Source organism: Uloborus diversus, chromosome 3, assembly GCF_026930045.1.
Source record: "Uloborus diversus isolate 005 chromosome 3, Udiv.v.3.1, whole genome shotgun sequence".
Lineage (NCBI taxonomy): Eukaryota > Metazoa > Arthropoda > Arachnida > Araneae > Uloboridae > Uloborus > Uloborus diversus.
Genome location: NC_072733.1, coordinates 65,334,057 through 65,356,447, shown reverse-complemented (window position 1 = coordinate 65,356,447; position 22,391 = coordinate 65,334,057). Strand labels below are relative to the sequence as shown.

The 22,391-nt window shown below is 31.9% G+C and overlaps 1 protein-coding gene across 2 annotated transcripts in view; it reads left to right on the top strand.

Annotated features, from left to right (window-relative positions):
• Positions 1-21,092, top strand: part of LOC129218339 (solute carrier family 35 member F5-like) — an 87,719-nt gene extending 66,627 nt beyond the window's left edge. For both annotated transcript variants that reach the window (XM_054852578.1, XM_054852579.1), the window contains exons 9-13: positions 99-265; positions 9,648-9,807; positions 13,853-13,943; positions 14,172-14,320; positions 20,384-21,092. In XM_054852578.1, coding sequence (XP_054708553.1) covers positions 99-265; positions 9,648-9,807; positions 13,853-13,943; positions 14,172-14,320; positions 20,384-20,447 — 631 coding nt within the window. In that variant the 3' untranslated portion in view covers positions 20,448-21,092. The remainder of the gene's footprint in view (positions 1-98; positions 266-9,647; positions 9,808-13,852; positions 13,944-14,171; positions 14,321-20,383) is intronic.
• Positions 21,093-22,391: the final 1,299 nt, after the last annotated feature.

Genomic DNA, 22,391 nt, shown 5'->3' with positions numbered 1-22,391 from the left:
TATTAAAATAATGGAACTGAAATTCATTGTTTTGAACTTGTGTTTTAAATAATTCATGCTTTTATTATACTTTCATTGTTAAAATATTTTTTTTACAGCATTGCTGGTGTAGCTATAATAGCTAATGCTGAAAAAGGCATGCAGTATAATTTCCCTCCAGGTGCTGTGTGGTCAATTCTTGGAGCATTTTTTTATGCTGCTTACGTTGTGCTGCTTAGAAGAAAAGTAGATGATGAAGATACTCTAGATATTCCAATGTTTTTCGGTTAGTATGTCTTCAATGTGGAATAAATAGTTTTGTAAAAAACAGTTAATATTTTAAAACATACACAGGGATTCCATTTTTCCCTAACATTATAGTAACCTGTAGGCTGTTAAAAATATAAACAGAATTTTATGAATTACATAAGAACTCTTTTACTGGTTAATACATTTCAATAAAAAACGAGAATTGAATTGGTTAATAACATTTCATGTAACACTGCACTGAATTATACTTCAGTTTTCACTGATATGTAAACTAATCCATGTAAATAAAGCAGAGAATATATGTGCACGTAAATATGTGTGTGTGTGTGTATGTTCCGTATACAAATCCAGTTTTTGTTGTACTTGATCAAATTTGGCAGGGAGGTACTTTTACACCCGAGAAGGGTCGTAGGGTTTTTTTTCGAACACCACAAAAGTACCAAACCATTTTAATTTGAATTACAGGATCCTAAAATGGCTCTTTCTGCCCAAAATAATTATTGGATCAACTCAAATTTAAGCTCCTTGGAAAGCCCCACTTTAAGATCTTCTTTCTTTGGATTTGAAATCATCTTAAATTGAAAATTCGTCTGATCAGAGCTCGGTTTTAATTAGCGTGACAAAAATCATTGAGAAGAAAAATATATTGTCCTTTTTTTCCTCGAGTGTGAGCAAATAAAATTCTTGCTTTTTCTATAATCAGTGTATTAAAAATTTTTCTATTATGGTAATATTTCCGTAATTTATTACATTTTTTACTGCAGGTAGAAGATAATCAAAAGGTTCAGTAGTATTAATGGAGACTTTTAGTATTCACCTTAATCTAATTGGAACATTTATAATTACTGATTACGTTGTTTAAGAATGGTTGATGCTCATATGGATTTGAGGGACTAACCTTGTTATTCTAATGTAGAATTATGGAAAACTTTTTCGAAGGAGAATTTTTAAAGCTATCTTTCCAAACTTGAAGGAGATTAAAAGAGAAAATGTTGATGTTATTTTTTAAAAAAAATTTCTCATTCTGAAACAGGTTTTTGGATTTATTTTCCTTATCCAGATATTTTTAAGGGGACTGTTGATGTTCTTTCAAAACTAACCCTGATTCAAAGAGGGATTTTTAGAAACTTATATCCAAATCATAATATTGAATTTAGGGAGTGTTTTTCTTTTTCTAGAGTTTGGGGGACTATTGTCCTCACTTTAATGGCAATTTTTGGAGATTGACGACTTACTGTGATATTAATCTTTAAGGGCTGTTTTTCTCACTGGGATAAGTAGTAAAGTAAGGTTTTTCGGGAACAAATGTTGAGATTGTACTGGTTATTTTAGGGGGCTGTTGCTCAGTCTAGCCAGGATTTATAGTGTCCGTTGAGGCTATTCTGGGACTCTTGCCTTGATTCTAATGACCATTGTAGATATATTTCTCTGTATTCATTAGAATTTTTATGGTAGTGTTAGCTCCATTTATGAAGTTTCCTTATTTAAATGGGAATTTTTAGGAACTAATGCTCAAATTTTAAAGGACTTTGCTCATTTTGATTGTTAAAGACTTAGCTCATTATTCTGTCGGGAAATTTGACAGAAATTTTTTGTTTTGTTAAAGAATGAGTGTTGAATCCGCATCTCTAGATAAAACTTTTTATTTTCAAGGTAGATTGTGCAAAGCCAGCTGACACAGTTAGTACAAGTATATATATATTTTTGATTAATGCAAATTTTTAGTAATCAGCACCATAATGTATGAAGCAAAATTTTGAGTGTTTTAAGTGTGCTTATAACTTGAATAAAAGCAAGCACTCTGACCGAAGTGACCTACTTATATCAAAAGTCCCTAAAAGGAACTACAGTGAAACCTTCCTTAACGGACACTCCCGAATAACGGACACCTCTAATTAACGGACATTTTTGCAAGTCCCAGTCCCCCAATATAGGCCATTCCATGTAATTCACTCTGAATAACGGACACTCCGAATAACGGACAGTTATTTCACAAAAAATTTCCCTTGCGATCGTAGCACTTCCTTTTTTTTTCTTCTTTTCACAGAATATCTTAGTAACTGCTTGCCTTACAAAACTTTTCATCCTCCACAACTGATATCCCCCCTCCCCATTTCCTTATCACTGTTTCTTGGAATTAAAAGGGTGGTAATTGGCAGAGGCAGCAATTGGGGCTTAAAAGTTGGGGGCAGAAAAAAAACGAACTAAAAGGCATGGTACTTTTTGCGGGCAGCAAAAAAGAAAAAGAAAAAAAAAGTCATAATTTTGTAACGGCTAGTTTTGAGAGTATTGAAGCAGATAAGTGAAAACTGATGTTAGTCTAACAATTAACGTTCGTTTTTCTTAAGATTTTAATGAATTTTGTACACAATAACTATTCAAAAGTTACGATTAAAAAAAGGAAACTGGGCAGTTTTTCTAACTGGGGCTCTCGGAAGATGCAATTGAGCCTACCGGCGCCGGTAGTAGTCGGCTTTATGGCGCCGTGGTTTCGTTGGATAGTTTAATTTTTAGACATGAAAAAGATTTGCCCATATTCAAGGTCATATTGCCAACTGTCAATCATGCAATAGTGATACTTGAGATAAAATAAGTAAATTAACCATAAAAAGTGTGTGGTGGCTCCGCCGAATCGCCGCCGTTGGTAATGCAAAAAAGAGATGTCAAACTGTTTTCACTGATTACTTTAATTGATTAAATGCTTTTTAAGACAAGTGTGTGCTGTCAGTATACCTTTATTAAGAAAAAACAGATTAATTACGCTTGACGTAAAATGTAGTAAACCTATCGCAATTGTTTCGATTGTGTTGTACAAAGAGAACAACTGCCCATTTTGAAAAAGGTAAATTAAGTAGTTCCTCCTAATAGCGGACACCTCCCAATAACGGACAAAACTTCTGATCCCTTGACTGTTCGCTATTCGGAGGTTTCACTGTAGTTGCTGAAACAAAATTCAGCTGTATTCTAAAGGAAATGTCTCCCCAAGTTCAATTATATACCCACCAAGATGGTTAAGCCTACAGGCAGAAAGCACTTCACAATCCCAAAAGATGCGGGTATGTTTCTTCATGACTATAGGTTGGATTATTGCTGACCCCCATAACATGTATACATGGGATTTTTCTGCTGATTGGGTAATTTCAATCTCTGTACTCTAAGAATAAAAAAAAATTCCCACTTTTAAAATGATTTAAGAAGTAAAAGTAGAGAAATGTAACAAAAAAGACCACACTTGTGCAACTTTTTATTTTATCTCAACATTCTTTATATTGCCCACTGTTTAGGAAATAAGTAAGAAAACCACTAGCAGATGTTTATAGATTGCTACTCAGTTTCACAAATGCTGTAAAATAATGTAAGCTTACTTTTCCTTATGTTAGCAAAATAATGTATAGGTTGCATTCAGTGTGCAATCTCTGCATCCTGCACAGTAGGTTTTTTTTTTTTTTTTGGATTCAATTATTTTTTAAGTTTTGAATAAAGTAAATATTTTTTTTTTTTTTTTGTATATCTGAAGTTTGTTGACATCCCAGTATTTTCTGATCAGCATGAGCTATAGTCTTAAAAGTGGAGTCTAGATATAGTAAATTTGCCACAGGCACTGGGCAGTGCAATGAATTATTATCAAATTAATGGAGCCAATGAATTATTACCACTGTCAATGGAGCCAAATTTTGTGTTATTGTTCGTATTGCAAAAACAGTATTATGTACAAGGTGCCATCAAATTATTAAATTATTACTCAAAAATTTTGTTCATAATAATGACACAATGAAAAAGTAGAAAATGCACATTTGTTTAACACTAGAAAGACGGCGTTTTGCGTATACCTAGAAAGACTAGCAGTGGTCATTTTGACCGCCATACTTAAAATATCGGAAATTTCCTCCTTTCGAGATTTTTAACCATAGAAAAGATTTGTTTCAACATGTCAGAGTTTAATTTAACAATTTGATCGTAATATAGTCTGCAAATAAGTCTCAGATAGCTTTTTTTTTTTTTTAATTTTATGTTCGATCAAGTGAAATACACATGCTTTACACAATTGGCATTGAGAACGAGCAAGTTTGTACAAAAAAGAGGACATTTTCTTAGCATGTAATAACTAACAAGTACTATACTCAACCATGCATGTGTTTGGTTTAAAAAATATCTAAATCGCAAGATACCGTACATTACTCTTTTACAGTATTTCAAAATGCTTATGTTATCAGGTCACCTGTATATTAGCCATTAACAGTTTTTTTTTTTTTTTTGGCAATCAGAACAAATGCTCGTAAATTTATTTCCGCATAGCTTATTTTCACACTATTTTAATCTTTTTCCTGAGGTATATACTTATGTATATTTAGCACAATTGATCAGTGGAGGTGACTTGGAGGAAATTAGAGAAATAGGAGTTCTGTTTTTTGAAATTTTCCCCTTTTCTTTCGGTGTCGGATCCTTTTCCCTTTTTCTTTCACTGCTTTTTATAGTTTGAGCATCAGTTTTTAGTAGCAAGGTTTCTTCTGATTCTAACTCAGAAGAACAACCCTTTTATGCAAATCTAGGCGCCGAAAAGTATTCGCAATAATCTCATGAACGCGAACTATTCTCATCGCTAGGAATATATTTCCCTTTAGATAAGTCACACTGTTCATTCGAACCATAATCTGTTTTAGATAAATCTGCAACAGTTTCAGGAATTAATGTTCCTCTAAGTTTTGCTTGTCAACGGTTCTTTTCTACATTATGAAGATAATTATGTGACTGAGAACTTCATTATCATCGAAGAAAATAAACGTCAATGCTTCAAGCAAAGCACATGTTTTGGTGCACAAAAGAATTCCAGCAAACATTTTTGGAATTCACCTGTTTATATTTACTTCTTTTTTGACCGAAAGTAGTTTCACGTGTCCAGTTACATGCTTTTCAAATTTACCTTTCTCAACTTTCCCCTCTGTGCAGATAGCAGAAAACTGAAACCATGAAACCAGCAGGCATTTCGCATTTTCCTAAATGTTCAAAGAATTAAACCTGACCAGCAGGTACTACTCAAGCTCAAAAGAACATTACTCACCCTGACAATTAACAATAGTCCATAGTACACACAACTGATAAGAGAAAAGAAGAAAACGGATGCATAAAGAAAGGTTCACTAGCGGTCAAAATGACCGTAGTGAGTCTTTCTAGGTATAAACATTTATGGCGACTATAATAATAATCCTAAAGAAGAAGAAACTACTGTTGTAAGATCTTAATAAATAATTAGGAAAAGTCAATGAAGGAAAAAGAGTTTGAAAACTAAACGCAACAAATATGAGCATTTGAAAATCGTTTGCGGTCAAAATGACCGCTTCCGTCTTTCTAGTGTTAATTGTGGTGAACACAACTGTGCTTACTGGAAATAGGGCTCATCTAGTTGTAATATTTAAAATGCTGTATTTCTGCACAAGTACACATGTGGACACAGGACTGAAATACCCACTGCGTATTGTACATCCTGAAAGGTGACATGCTGATGTATGTGTTCATTATAGAGCTTCAAAATTCCTGTACTGTTTGTGTAAGTGCACATACCCATTTCAAGCAATTATCGTATCTGATGCCTTTTTTCTGGAATAAGTTTTAAGCGTATATTTTTTAACATTACTGTATAGAAGATGTCAATCCTTTCTTCACTTGATCATTCTGATCAACTTTGTGGTTGATTTTTCAAGTATCTCATGCAGTTTTTGAGATAAGACTAGTATCCCTAAATTTTGTAGCAAGACAGCACTGTAAGCAAATTCATTGTGTTCACAACTTTACTATACCTGGATCCTACTTTTGTAATAAGCTCTTCCTTTTCAGAAATTTATTGGAGTGACAACAGACTTGAGCAGGCTCACTGTTATACATGAAAAAATATATATTTTTACTAGCAATATAAAATTTCAACAGGTAAGAATGAAAGCTTGAACCACAGAATCCCAAAACATCCTGGGGCTTCATCAGGATCAGAATCCCCTGATGAGGCCCCAGGGTGTTTTAGTATTTTTTTCAAATTTTCGTTCCTACTTGTTCAAATTTTATATTGCTAGTAAATTTATTGTCTACTAGTATCAAAGTGCTGCCTATGGCGCCTATTGAACTGAGTTCTGAAGCTTCATTTAATTTAATTTGTTTTAATTGTCAAGGTTAACAATACAGTTTATGTTAATGTTTCTTAGCATATATATATATATACACAGTCCAGTCACATTAATGTGACCCTCTGTCAAAAGCCAGAATAACCACCTTTCGCAGAGCGGACTGCTGCAAGACATGCAGTAAGAGAGTCACTTAGGTCCCTGAAGGTGTTCTCTGGGATGTTGAGCCATGCCAACTCTAATGCCGTGGCCAGCTGCCCTAGATTACGCGGTTGAGGATCCATGGCATGAACAACTCGATCGAGATGATCCCACAGATGCTCGATTGGGTTTAAGTCAGGTGAGTTTGCTGGCCAGGTGAGGATAGTAAACTCATCCTGGTGCTCTTCGAACCACGCACGTATACTGGCAGCTGTATGGCACCATGCATTGTCCTGCTGGAAGATGCCATCATCTTGAGGAAAAATAATGCGCATGTAGAGGTGGACATGGCCCGCAAGGACAGATACATACTTGTATTGATCCATCGTGCCTTCCACAATGATCAGTGAACCCAGAGAATGCCAGAGAAACATTCCCCAGACCATAATGCTCCCGCCTCCAGCTTGGACCCTTCCGGCAATGGTTGCAGGGCGGTTCCTTTCAAAGGTTTCACGCCTTATACGCCAACGTCCATCTGCCCGATGGAGCATAAAACGCGATTCATCTGAAAACGCTACCTGTCGCCACTTAGTGGACGTCCAGCTGCTGTACTGGCGTGCAAATTCTAGCCTTCGTCGTCGATGAACAGCAGTCAGCATAGGTGCACGAACCAGGCGTCTGCTTCGGAGGCCCAGACGCAGCAATTTTCGCTGAATAGTAGTTTGGGAGACACTTTTGGTAGCGCCTTGGTTCATTTTGGCGGTCAGTTGCTCAACGGTAGCCCGTCTATCTGCCCGAACGCATATCCGCAACCGTCGTTCGCCTCTGTCATCTATGACCTGTGGTGCACCACATTTGCCACGTCGCTGATTCTGGACAGTCCCATTTTGCCATGCACGGTACACTTTTACCACGGCGGCACGCGAACAGTTCACAAACTCAGCCGCTTCGGAAATGCTTCCACCCTTGGCCCAAAAGCCAATGATCATGCCCTTTTGGACGTCGGATAAATCGCTTCGTTTCTGCATTACGCCAACGATTGAAATGTTTTCTGAAGCCCTCACACACCCTTTATATATGCTCAACTGCACTGTGCTGCCACCTGCCATCTGTGATTGGTTATTTAACTCTGGCGTGGAAGGTACATACCTAGTGGAGCACCTAGCATGGGTGACACCTGGTGCAGTAGTTTGTTATGGCGGCCCCCCTCCCCCCCCTGAATCACCTGGAAAAGAAGAGTCAAACAGGATATTAATTAAAACTGTCAGAAGCAACTTTTTTTTTTTTTCGGTTTGTGAGGAAAGCCAAATTTTAGGTTTCCTGCAAATTTTAATTATGAATCCATACAATGTAAAAGTTTGCCTAGGCGATTATGCACTCCAGTTGGGTTGAAAATAGTTCTTCTGTTTTTCAGAATGTTTCTTTTTTTAAAAAAAATTAGATTTCATTCATACATGCTAGTAATTTCTATCATTTTTATTTGTTTATGGGTGCTACATGATCTTACTTTTTTGGCAGAACTGTTTGACTTTTTGAAAAACCTAATATTTTCAAAGTAAAATGGTCAAAAACATCAGGGTTTTCTTTCCTTGTGCTTCATTTTTCATGTAATGAAAACATTCATCAGAGATGTAGGCTTTTAAACTTTTATTCTTTGGTCTCTGAAGAGAAGAATTGTAAATTCAACGAAAACAAATGCAAGAAAGTTATTTTTAGAGCAGATGTATAATGAACTTAGTATGAAAAATAAAATAAATGAAGTGTGATAAATTAAACATTATTTAAAATTTTGGGAAAAACATTTCTAAATGCAAAATTTTTCATTTATTTAATAACTCTAAAACAAATTTTGGTGTCACCCAGTGCAAAAGCCACCCGTAGTGATGACAGCGTTTGATAGATTAATTATAATTAAAAATATTGGGAGAACATTTTAGAAGAGTATTTATGTTTTTTTTATAAACTCTAAAATCCATTTGTAGGAATCACACCAGTGACTCACCAAGCACAAACAGAATTAGTGATGCTGCTATTTTTCATCTTCATGTATTAAATATAATTTGAAATATTGTAAAAAAAAAATTTCAGAATTGCGATATTTATATTTTTCATCAACTCATAAACCCATTTTGGGTATCACCCCCTCCCAAAAGGATGACATCTGGCTAAAACAACCTTCACCCCCTCCGTAGTAAAGCCACTGTGTGTATTTAGAGAGAGGGGGGGAGAGAGAGTGATTTAATTATCACCATCAAAATAGCCCTTCTGTGGAAATATTGCTAATTTTTTTTTTTTCTCTTCCCTTGTTCTTTGGTTAAATTATTAGTTTGTTTTTGAAGTTCCTGTGATGTCATCAAATTGCCCTCCTCTAGAAGAATTACTGACCCTTCAAAACTTAACAAGAAAAAGATAGAAAATGCAATGCTTCTCTATGAGAAAAATTTAATGAAGATGGGTAATTTTATGTATAGGAGACTTTTTTTTTGCATTTTATATTTTTCATTTCTGATTTTCTTATACATTAATCTATTATCAAATTGAAACTGTATGAGCAAAAACGAATTCAAGGAGCATTTCATAAAGTTGATTAATCTTATACTAAGCTTTATTTTTGGGGTTTTTAAATTATTTTTTTTATCCTAAATAATTAAATTAAGTAAAAAAAAAAGTATTTACATTGTTATGACTTCTTACTTGACTTGTTATGTAAAGGGCATCAGTCCATGAGTCCTTTTTTAAAGACTTGTGACTAATTTGAATGAAAGTAAAACATAATATGGAATAAAATTATTATTTTCTTGAGGAACTCTTACATGCTATTCTTTCATAGAATGGAATTTGACATGTGTCCACAAATCATACCCTTTCTGTATTTAACAAAAATTGATATCATTCAATGAAGTGGCTTTGATCTGACTCATTTTCCATCTCTACCTATCTGTTTTTCTTTATAAAAATAAGAGAAAAAAAAAAATCACTGCCCTTCCCCCCATTAGTTAAAAAATGGTTTTTATTATTTTTAAAATCAGTAAAACAACCATCTTCTTAAAACCTGATTGAATTCCTAAATGATTAAAAATAAGAGAATATTTATGTGAAGCAAGTTTTATATAATATATACTTCATTTGGGATTTGTTTCTTGACAGGATTTGTAGGCTTGTTTAATTTGCTGTTTATGTGGCCTGGTTTTCTTTTTCTGCATTATACTAAAGTTGAAGAATTTCAATGGCCATCTAGACATCAGTGGTTATTGTTGCTCTGCAACGGCTTGGTGGGCACTGTATTTTCAGAACTACTTTGGCTGTGGTAAGTAAACCTGTTTTGCTTTGATATAGTTATTGCATATGGTAAATGATTTATTAAATCTTTCTTATGTGTAGTAAACAAATTATGCTTAAGTCTTCCTACATGCTGCTGTGCTAAGCATAGATGTGGTATCTGCATTTTAGCAAAATTGAGTTATTGTCACCAGGTGGTCATTAATAATTTAATTTACCTAAATCTCAAGTTTTGGGTGATTTGTAAATGCAAAATATTAAAAAAGCCTTAGGGAAAAAAGTGGTATTTGCTTATTTTGCATAACTTGATAAGGATATTTGAATGTCAGGGACAAATAGTAAGTAAGCATTTAAAGTAGTATCTGTATCTGACAGTTACCCCTTTTTTCTTTGGTCAAACTCACTTAATTAAAATTGTCCTTCATAAAAAAACTTAGCTATATTGATGCATAATACTTTCCTCAAACAGTGAAAACATATACAGTACAGTAAAAATGTTTTGTATTTTTGCACTACAGAACTTAACATCGATAAAGAACAAGTATATGTACGATGAAGAAAGCACAAGTAAAACAAAAACTACTCAGTTAATTTGCAATTTTTCAGCAAAAAAAACAGCTATTGGTATATGCTTTTTACACTGAAAATAAATGTTCCTGATTGTTAGATGAATCGCGGACAATAGGGAGTTTATGGTATTTAAAAAATGCAAAAGGAAAAAAAATCAAGATTAAATGTGTTGCTGTTCACCAGTAGTTTTACACCATTATTGCTGCATGTTTAAAGCTTCATTTATTTTGAAAAATAATTTTGCAATTAAAAATTTTTTACAGTACTTTATTGATTGAAAAATTATTATGTGTTCAACCAGATTTTGCAGAGAAAAAATTAAAAATTTGTTTACATTTAAATTTTTACGTAAAAAGTTTTGTATGATTTATTGGAACTCAAAAAATATTTTCAAAATTATTACGATTTATAACTGTATGGCCTTGATAGCAAAATAATTAAGTTAAAGCTCTAATTATTTCATGTGTATCAGTAGTCATTGGTACATAATTTTAGTTATAATAGTAGCTGAGCTAGTTACGTTCACTTTAATTTGAATTTTTAGAAACATATGTCCAAAGCATAGCTCAGATGGTTGCAATTTAATTTTCACAAAACACTTATTTAGATATTCTTGTGAAAAATTAATGTTTTTTTTTTTTTCTGGAAAAATTGCATTCTATAAGTCATGGAAAGTTATGAGCAGAAGTCATGGAAGATCATGAATTTCAAAACTCTAAATGTAGCAGATACCCTGTAGGTGTGAGTGCACTTTCCACCCCCCCCCCCCCTCACACACATACACCTCCATCCCTTGGTGAGAACCTAACCTCAGTTTCATAAATGTCACACTTAGTAAATATATAAAGAGCATTTTTTTTTTTTCGAACTTCCTACATAAATAAAGTTTTGTCCATAGAAACACTACAAACGTGCTAAAATAATGCCAAAGGCATTTAAAAATACCTTGAAGAAAACCTATAATACACTTCCCTTATCAAAAACTATAAAGAGGCGTGTGACAGAAAATTTACACTTTTTGACGAATGACCTATGAGGATCATTCTTCAAAAAGTGTAACTTTTCTGTCTCACTTGTCTTGGTGGTAAAAACTTTAAAAAACTATTCATTTAACAATGTTTCATAATTTCATTAAAAATATATCTATTACAAATTGCCAATATTTTTTTAATAATACTTTTTATGTTAATATATTTTTGTTCACAGCATGTGAATTCTCACCTTTGTGGCATGTCACACACCTGGTGTGACTGTTTATGTTTCTTAATAGTTTGTTTCATCAAAAGTATATATTTATTTTTTTTTTATAATTTCTTTCACAAGTGTCTCAAATACTAATTGTTTAAGTATATTTAATGTTTAATATTGTTTTTAAGTTCGTTTTAGTAGGATAAAGAATTACGTCACACTATAAATTCTCACATCCATTACTCAAACACAAAATGTCATTTCTCATTAACAGGTGGCAGTAATGGCATCAAATTTTATTTCCCATGATACAAGGGAGCCCACTTGTTGATTTTCAGCCGTAAAGAAATTTTAAGATTTTCATTGAAAAACAAGAAGATAGATTTTGTTTTAAAAACCAAGTCTGGTTATTGGTAACTCTCACCTCCGTGACCTTGAATTTCAGGGAAGTAAAGTAACGTCAAAAAAACGAAGTTACATGTGTCCATATGCTTAACATGTGCAGATTGTAGCAACAAGGAAAAAATTTCTTTCCCTGAAAAATATATTTATTAGGGCTATATTAATAGAAAATTCCTCACCTCCGTGACAGACCTTATCAATGTCATTATTTCTAAGATTAGGATAAATGATGGAGGGGAAATCCCCATCAAGTTTAGACAGTCTACCAAAATTATAAAATACCAGTATATTCTCAAATTTACTAATTTGGAAATATATTTATACTATACTATTTTTCAACACTAATTTGGATTAAAAGAATAACTAAAATTTAAGCTCTACGTAAATTAAGATAAATTGATATTAGATTCACAATAATCATTAAAATAACCAATTGTTTGCAAGTAGCAAAATGACTTTTTTTGGTGATTTTTAAAATGCAGTCCAAAACTTTGTACAATGGAATGTGTAAAACGACACAATGTGTATAAAGTATTAAAAAAATAGGACTGAAATAGAGTTAAAACCTAAGCAAACAGCTGTTTCGGGGCTGTCAAATACAAGTCCCTTCATCAGTACATAAAAGAACAAAATGCCCACACAATGTAGACTAAACGACAAAACATCTTTTTGTCATTTGTCTACATTGTGTGGGCTTTTCATTCTTCTTTTATGCACAAATGAAGGGGCTTGCATTTGACAGCCCTGAAACAGCTGTTTGCTGAGTTTTTAGCTCTACTTTAATACTGTATTTGTACATTATACACGTTGTGTTGTTTTATTCATTCTTCTTTGATATTAAATTGTCCTCTTTTTTCAAACACTCTAAGTTTTTTCCTTTTTTTTAATTTCCATGAACAAAGTATTTTAATTTTTTTTTATTTATGAGTAAAATAATTGGAATTTAGCGAAGCTATGTTTATGGTTACTTCTAGTACGTAACACTTTCACATAAGAATGAAGAAGAACAAAAAGAAAAGGTTTTGTGAAATGGAAAAATATTTTTGTTGAAAATTTTCACATTCTGGAGAATGACCCATGTATATCACATCAAAAAGGCTTTCCCATAAAATATTTTCAAAGCTATCTGCTTTTCAGTTCGAGGTTTCCTTGAGCACACTAATGTTGAGTTATTTGAACTGTCAAAATTAAAGAAAAAAAGCTCTCAAATCGAAACGTATTTTGTGTAATGTGGTGTCCTGGGTAAAATTTTAGAACAAAAAGTGGTTTGTTTGAATTAGACTGTTACTTCACAAGTTATTTGAAAGGACAGTTAGGTACAAAGTTTTCCATCTTAATACCTAATTCTCAGTTTTTTTTTTTTTTTCAATATTTAATCATTTATTTATTTATTTTTATTCATTTATTAGCATTTTTGTGTTGCAGCAGCCTATCATCTTTTTGAAAACATTTTTAGGAAAAGAAGCTAAAAAGCCAAATCTTCATCAAAATAATTGTTTAAACTAAAAAAGTTCTACATATTGGCAATTTGACGTGAGATTATTTCTGGCGTTTCCAAAGTGCTGTTATCTGGCTATGCTCATTAACATTTAAATAATAATAATGAGAAAAAGGTAGACAATGTACCAACTTAACTGGTTTTTAAGTTAATAACTTTTTTAATTTTTTCAACATGAAATGTTTAGTTAGTACTAATTACTGCTAATATACACTCAGTGTCGCCTATTTATCACAAGTACTTACTTCTTTTATCTTAAAAATATAAAGTTCCAACAAGAATGTGGAATTCAAATCTTTTTTTTATCAATTAAGCAATTTGTAGTTTTTTCTGTTAGAAAGGATGTGTCATGTAACAAAAATGTTATTTATTATTATTTTTTTATATATTTTTTTCAACTTGTTATATGTTTCAGGGGCTGTTTCTTGACATCTTCTTTGATAGCTACATTGTCTGTGTCCTTAACTATTCCATTGACAATTTTATTTGATGTTTTCTTAAAAAAGGCAAGTAGATTCCGCAATAGTATATTTTTAATAAGATTATGCTTGTATGAGCTCATTAAAACTTCTTTTTCTTTTCATTGCGCTATCTAATTAATTTAAAGAAGATTCTTCATTTCATGATGTCTTAATATTTTAGTTAGTTTTTATGCATCAGTTCTAGTTTGAATTTTTATTTTTTTCTTTTGTTTAAGTGTTATTTATAATGATTAACCTTTATCACATACACAGGTTGACTATCCGTTGCCATTCTTTTTGGGAACACTGCCAATGTTTTTATCATTTTTTGCTGTTGCTTTTTTGACGCATTATGAAAATTGGGATCCTGTGCTAATTGGTTTAAACAAGTTAGTCAGTTTATGCTGGAAAAAATCTCAAAGGTATGTATTATTTTTTTACTACACAAAGTTTTAAAATCATTGTTTCTGGACTAGTGTGAATGCTATTATTAATGAGTTGCATACTCTCAATGCACATAAGTATTTAGCTGTTGTACTGATTTTATGAAGAGCAATGAATTCAGACCTGAAATTTAGTGAACAAATTGTCAATTTGTTTTTCTGAGAGATTATGAGGTTGGGAAGCTCTTAGTACAGTCGGACCCTGCTTACAAACCTTTATTTAACAAATTATGCGATTTCGCAAATTTTTCTTTTTCTCCGAATAAAATGAAGGCGAAAACCTTTATTTACCAAATAATAAACCCCAAATTAATGAATTATTTTAACAGCCAAAAAAAATTTTTTTTTGTTAAATTGAGTTGGGGAAATATTGAAGTTTTCCAAATGATACACGCATCTTGTCTGAAGCAGAAAAATACTTTTCTTGGAATCAGCCATTTTTAACAGGCAAGAGGGCAACCAATGAGTATTGGTCCTGATGCAGAAAGGCGATAATGACACTTCCATTAAATCTGTTACTTTTTAAAATGCTTTACATGGCCTGGAAACTGTAAAACCATATCTTATGCAGCAGGCTTTAAATGGCACAGTATTTTCTTCTCTCTATTAAGTTGAAAGAGAACTATTTTGAGTCAAGTATCATGGAAATTGTAAAGCATCTACTTACTCAGTACTTTAAAATTTCATATTAACTAGTGTGTAATAAGTCACGGAATGCTGAATAAAAAGTGTAAAGAGCTCAGCTGTTGCACAGAGGAATTTAGACATTTTGCCACACTCAAAAGTCTTAGTCAAAAGACAGAGTATGCAAACGTTGAACCGAATACAAATACCTATGACACAGTAAAATCAATGTTAAAGTGCAGTGAAATTTTGAAACAAAGTTGGGTTCCTTTATTTCGGTGGCATCAGAATTGCAGGGTTTTTTAATAAGACTCCAAGCTGGTAAACCAATGGCCCTTTTCTTGTGTGATTTGATGTTTTACAATTTAATGAAGTGCTTTCTTAAAAGTTCTCAGTTTCCCAAAAAAACAAAGCCTGTTTTAGGGATGAATTATAGACGTAATGTGTATAAAATGTCACATAAGTGCATACAACCATTAAAAAAAATAGCGATAGCAGCAGAACTAACCTTTAAAAAAGCACCTGGAAAAAAATTGTTTCTGGTATGGAAAATTGGAAAAGTTAGCAAAGTTGACTTTTTTTTTTTTTTTTTGAGTAGACACCCTGTTTTGTGCAGTTGCTAATTAGGGTTTTAGATAAGGTAAGTTCATTTTTTTCTCACCCCAAGATTACGAATAGCCTCAATTTAACGTGTAGAAGTTTTTATCCCAATGAATTCGTTAAATCAGGGTTCCACTGTATATCATTGCCTGAGAGCAACAGTAGGATATCTTAGAGTTATTCCTGGGATTAGACGATGTCTTAGTGTTGCTCTGAGGTGACAATATATAAAGAGAAATGTGATGGGGGGGGGAGACAAATTGTGCTCCACTATCTTCATGAAATATGCAATTCACTCAAAGGTGAATTTGTATATTTTAACTGTTTAAAATAGATCATATTTATTTTGAAAATGTTTGAAATAGTATTAAAATCTTCAGAATTGTTTACAAATTTTCTTATTTTTCTGAATATAGATTAACACTAGAAAGACGAAGTTTTCTGTTTACCTAGAAAGACTACCAGCGGTCATTTTGACAACTATACTTAAAAATGTGAAAATCATTTATTTTCAGGTTTTTTAATCATAGAAAAGATTTGTTTTGATGCATTATAAATTCATTTAACAATTTAATCATAATACAACCTGTAAATTAGTCTGAGACAGTTTTTTTTTAAATTTAATTTTATATTCTATCAAGTGAAAAGCATATATACCTTAAGTAATTGATATTGCGAAAGTTTAAAATTGTACAAAGTAGAGAACATTTTCTAAGCATGTAATCACTAACAAGTATTTTCAACTATTCAGGTGTTTCATTTCTTAAATGCACAAATATCGTAATTTACTTACATTACTCTTCTTTACAATATTTACAAATAATCATATTTATCACTTTGCCTGTACATGAGTTACAAACTGTCTTTTTGCAATCAGAACAAATAATCATAGTTTTATTTCCGCATTATTTCAGTTGACATCGTTTTTGTTTTTTCTCTCAGATAAAAACTTTATCCTTTTTTGCGATGCTAGATTTCGAAAAATTATCGCAATCAACTGATGAAGATTATTATTTTCATCGCTAGGAATGTATTCCTTTTCAGGTAATTCAGACTACACATCCAAACCAGAATCAATTTTAGACAAATCCTGCAACAGTTGCAGGAATTTATTGTTCTTTGCTACATCATAAAGATAATTATTATACTGAACCTTTCAAGAACTTCGAAGGAAACAAACGCCTATGTTTCAAGCAAAACACATGTTTTGGTGCACGATATAATTCCAGCACATGCTTTTAGAATCCACTTGTTATAAATTAATTCTTTTTCAAAACCAAAATAATATTATGTGTCCGGTCACATGCTTTTCAAAGTAACCTTTCTCAACTTTGCCCCCTGCTATAACAGCAGAAAAAAAAAGAAGCAACCAACCAACAGGTGTTTCACATTTTCCTAATGGTCCAAATAACTGCACTTGATCAGCAAATGCTACTCAAACCCACTAATTACAAAGAATGCTATTCACCGTGACAAATAACAAAAAATCCATAGTGTACATACCTGATAAGAGAAAAGTGAACTAAACCGGAAGTATAAATGACAGCGGTCTAAATGACCACCGTCAGTCTTTCTAGGTATAAATACTAATAGCAACTGTAATAATGAGCTTAAAAAAATAAAATTTACTTTTGTTAGATGTTAATAAATAGTTACGAAAACTCAATAAAGAGAAAAGAGTTTGAAAATTAAATGCAGCAAATATGAGCGTTTGAAAATTATTTGCGGTCAAAATGACCGCCTCCGTCTTTCTAGTGTTAAGCCCTTTGTAGTCCTACATCAGACTCAATCCAACATTTAAACTATGCCATTGCGGCTCGATGTCAGGCAGTTTCTGATACCTGTTTTGAATTGCTACGCAATTTTTATGAACGTAAAATGAAGTATTGAAACACAATCCTACAATACTTTTCTGATTTTTAATACTCTCCAGTTACATTTTATAATGTCTTTACATTTACCGAACAGAATTTTTTTTTTTCTTTATAAATGGACCGGAAAGTGTTAACTTTGCAATTAATTTTCTCTTCTGCTCCAAACTCACCTTATCTTGCAAGAAATGTCAGAATTTTCTCTTAACATGAACTTAAAACAACGAAAGGTTTTTTTTGTAAATACACTCCTGTTTGTGAAAATTGCAACACCACGAAGGACTTACGCGAGTGAGCTGAAAATTGCAGGAAATGTAAAGTAGGGCATGATATGCAAATGATTAGAATTGCAGACCGGAATCGCATGCCTATGCTGAGCAGCTCCCTCTAAACGGCGGATCGAACCGAATATAAATAGACGGCTGTAGCTAGGCGTGTATGATTATCAGTGGTTATATGGTAGAGTAAACGTTAACTGAATCTTTACTATGCCTCTTCGTCGAAAGAAAGCAAAATTTGAGCAAATTTCTGAGTTTGAATGGGGCAGAATCGTCAACCTACATGAAGCTGGATTGTCTTATCGTGCAGTAGCCGCTCGTGTGCAGCGTTTCATATTTACAGCACTAAAAAGAAAAAAAAATTATTTTCGAATAAATAAGAACCGACTTCAAAAAACAAAGAGGAACTAAAAACTAAAAAATAATTGGACATACTTACATACGATTTCCTAACTAAAAAAATATTTCGACTTGCCAAACTACCATCTATATTGATTTGGCTTTATTTTTAACTTGCTTGGCAACTTCCAAGTTGCTTCCTTTACATTCAATATCCAGAGATTTTTAATAAGGATAATTACTGTCGTAAATTTTCCCCCTATTTAAAAAAGTGTTTTTTTTTCTGTTCTCATTGGTATTGTGGAATAATTTGGAAGCTCCCTAATATTTAGGTGAGTTTTTTTTTTAATTAATTTATCTGGTACTCTGGCTAAGCTACCAATATATTTGTTACTTTTTCCGTTGTACATGGTCTATACAGTCTATTAGTAATGCTATATGTGTGTATACAGTGCTGTAGCCGAAAAAAAATATTTGAAGGAACCCACCTCTTTTTTTTGGGGTAGATGTCATGGTTGCCAGATGTTTGTTTTAGGGTCAAAAAAGGTTAGTTTCGAAAACTTACGCCAGTCTTTATTTAAAAAACAGACTTTTTATAGTTGTAATATTGTTGTTAAGTTTATGCATATTTAACGTACATATATTTAACATAACATTTTTTTTATTTGTATTTTTTGTTGCCTGTTCCTTTTTTTTTTGGCAGTTCTCACTTTTATTGATTTAGTTTTAAATGTAACCTTAAGTACACATTCAAAATTTTTTTTTCTTTTATTTTATCTTTGACCATACTGTGACTACTTGGAGGTATGATAGTTCTATTTAGAATAAGTGTTCTATTTCACGTCAGTTCAATTTTGCAAATTTTCTGATGTCACAAACAGTTTATTTATTGTTTATATAGTAAAATTTAGTAACTTCATTTTTTGACATGCTGAAATGGGTCTTGCAATTTTTGGAATGGGAAACATATCTTACCAATTGACAACTGAGAAATATCTTTAAGAATGAACTATAATTGCTTTTTACATCTAAACCTGAATAAAGATTTTTAGATTCATTTTTCATATGCATGTTTTCTTACTCTATTATATAATTTTTGTTATATTCCTACCAAGTAATATTACTGATCTAATGAAACATTTTGAATATACGTGAGTATGTTGTGCAGATAAATCTCCTGCAAGTTTTTTAAATGAATGAAGTCATTAAAATGAACGAGTTGAATGAATGGATCTAAAGAATGAGCGATCCTTTGATGAACGGAGCATTAAAAAGAAAGACATGGCCCAGCTCTAATTTCCAGTTTTTCAAAACAAAGGAGGTTTTAACATACTATAACTTTAGGGAAAAACATTCAAACAATTGAAAAAAATATATGCCTCTATTAAAATTTTCACTTGGCACAAGCTTTGGCTTTCAGTTATTTTATCACATGGAAGTGTCATTTGAATGCATGTCTATCTTATTGGGTGATTTTTGGTGCAATAACGGTTGAAATTGACTTTTTAAAAAAAAAAATTTAGGGCTTACAAAACATAGTTCTTATTAAAAATTGTAACATATTCAATGTAAATTAATAGCAAACTGCAATAATTATAAATTCAAATACTAAACACTCTTTCTGTGGTCCATAAGTAAGTTTAATGTTACAGTAGACCCTTGTTTTATGTGGGTTTATTTTACGCCAATTTGATTATATACTGTTTAAGATTTGAGACCTTCATTTTATTTCCCATGGATGACTTTTTTTTTGGATGCAGCATTGCAAACAGATCAAATTTTCACCTCTTTCAAAATCCAAATTCCTGAAAATGCAGATAACACATAAGAAACTATTTTAGAGTACTAATAAGCAAGCTTGGGTGAGCGGAGATATTTTTTGTGAATGATTCCAGAGCTCTTTCCAGAAATAGTTATTAAACTCACCCACACAGAGCTCACTGAAAGAAGAGAAGTGACAAAAGACCTACAAAATACCTATATCATTGACAAACAACCAAAAACTTTCACACTGCAAATTTGGAGCCATTCCTTGACAATGACAAATGATCTATTAACACTAAGTTAATTCATGTTTTGTATATGCACGTTGTGAATATGTATCGGAATAAATACACATAAAATTTTTTATAAATATTTATCTATCACTACAATAAAATATTTAATATTCTTTTTCTTCTACGGAACCTATTTTAACACTACTATTAAGTCTTAATTTATGTGGTTTTTATTTCCGTTTAACAAAACCCCTGCGTAAAACGATGGTCTACTGTACATGAAGACTTTTGTTGCATCATGTATTGTATTAATTGCTATTTATTATTTTTCAGGGTTCACAGCATAGATTATGAACAGACAGAATCATTAATCAGTGTCAATAGTGAATATACGTAACAAAATCTTTTTCCGTCTTTTATTTGCCAAATTTGGCTTTGTTCATCTACACAAAGACTAGAGCTTCAGATTTTTTAATTTTTTCTAAACATATGTATATACTTCATGCTTGTGATGAAAAATGCTTTTATGTATTTCCAAGTGTACCATATCATTGAGATCAATATATCTAGTGCAAATCATACTCAAAATCATTTTCATTTGCCTTTTTGCATCTTATGTGAGTAAAGTTTTATTTAAAAATATTAGATATACTTATATTGTAAAAAATGAGTACTATTTTTTGTTACATGTTTATATGCCTAGCAAAATTTTAGTTTTCTTTAAAATACTCTTAATATATTTTATTTAAAGCTAGAAATATATTTTATAAGTTTGTTTAATGTTTGTGTATGTGTTTTCTCTACAAATTTACCACACATGACAATGATTGCTTCTATATTATTTGAAGTAAATATTGTTTACAATCTTGGAATTACAGGTATAATTATGTTCTTTGATTGCTTCAATATTGTATGAATTAAATATTGTTTGCAATTTTTGACCGCAGGTACAACTATGTTCATTTACCTCATTTTTTTTGTAATTCTATCTCATTGTATGTGAATTATGGTATAAAATTCACAAGATTATGTGACAAATTGCTTTGTGATAATAAATTTATATGTCTTATGAATTTTATTGTGTTTTGTCATTCCTTTTTATGGAAGCATGTTTACAAAGGAAATTCAATGAGGTATTTGCATATGTGAGGAAAACGTTATATTTAATGTGATTTTAATCAATCATAATTCACTGATTATGAAAAGTAATTTTGCTTTCTCTTGATTAATATTTAATTGAAAAAAGAGAGAAAATTGATTAAATATAACGGGACGCAAAAACCCAACAAATTGGCCTGACATCATTATACACCTTCGCCACATTGCTTTCATTTTCGCTACCGGTATCTTGTATTGGGGTAGCATAGGCTAGGGTGTTGGTGTCATATTTAATAATGTTCTTAAAGCTTCTTATATAGATGTTTTTTGTGTTTAGTGAATGCAGTTTCTTTTCACTTTGTAATGAACAGTTATGCATGCTATATATTGTCTCCTAAAAATAAAGCTCCCTAAAAATATTTTAATGGAACTCACTGAACCAAACCAATTGGTTACCGATGAGAACTACGCTTTTGTTTTTCATGTTAGCCTACTTTTCGGTAAAAGAAACTCAAAAAGAAAGAAACGAAGAAAAAGATTTCAAAAAAAGCATTTAAAGTACTTGTACTAAAAAAGTGGTGTCCTGTAGCAAAGTATCAAGAGAGCTTTTCTGAATATGCTCTTAGTTTTAAGCTTCAAAAAATCACAAAATAATAATAATAATAATCAAAGTTGAAATAAATTTCTAGGTATAAATTACATCTTCAAAGGTGTGTATTGAAGGAATTAGTAAATTTAAACAGCTTTTTTGCTGCACATGCAAATTTAATAGCTGTGCAATGTATGACTCAAAGTGCTTAAAATTTACTTAAGCATTTTATCTTTCAGCCTGTCTAGCAGTGTAGTGAAAACATGTGCTCTTTACCAGCATGGTCGTCAGTTCAAACCCCGATGGTTTGAGATTTTGCAAAATTTTCCAAAACATCAATTGAAGGGCTCAGGGCAGAAATGTGACAAGATACAAGGAGTGACTTTTTGCTAAATTTTTGTTTCGAAATGAACATGACAATGGATAAGTTGGAAATTGGCCTAATGAAAAATTCACATTATGGCATATCACATTCTTGCCCTGAGCCCTTCAATTAATTATTTTTCTTTTCAAATTTTAAACATTTTACATATATATATATACATATATACACACACACACACACGCATATATATATATATATATATATATATATATATATATATATATATACACACACTGGTGTAAGAAATTAAGAGAAATTTCAGATTTGGT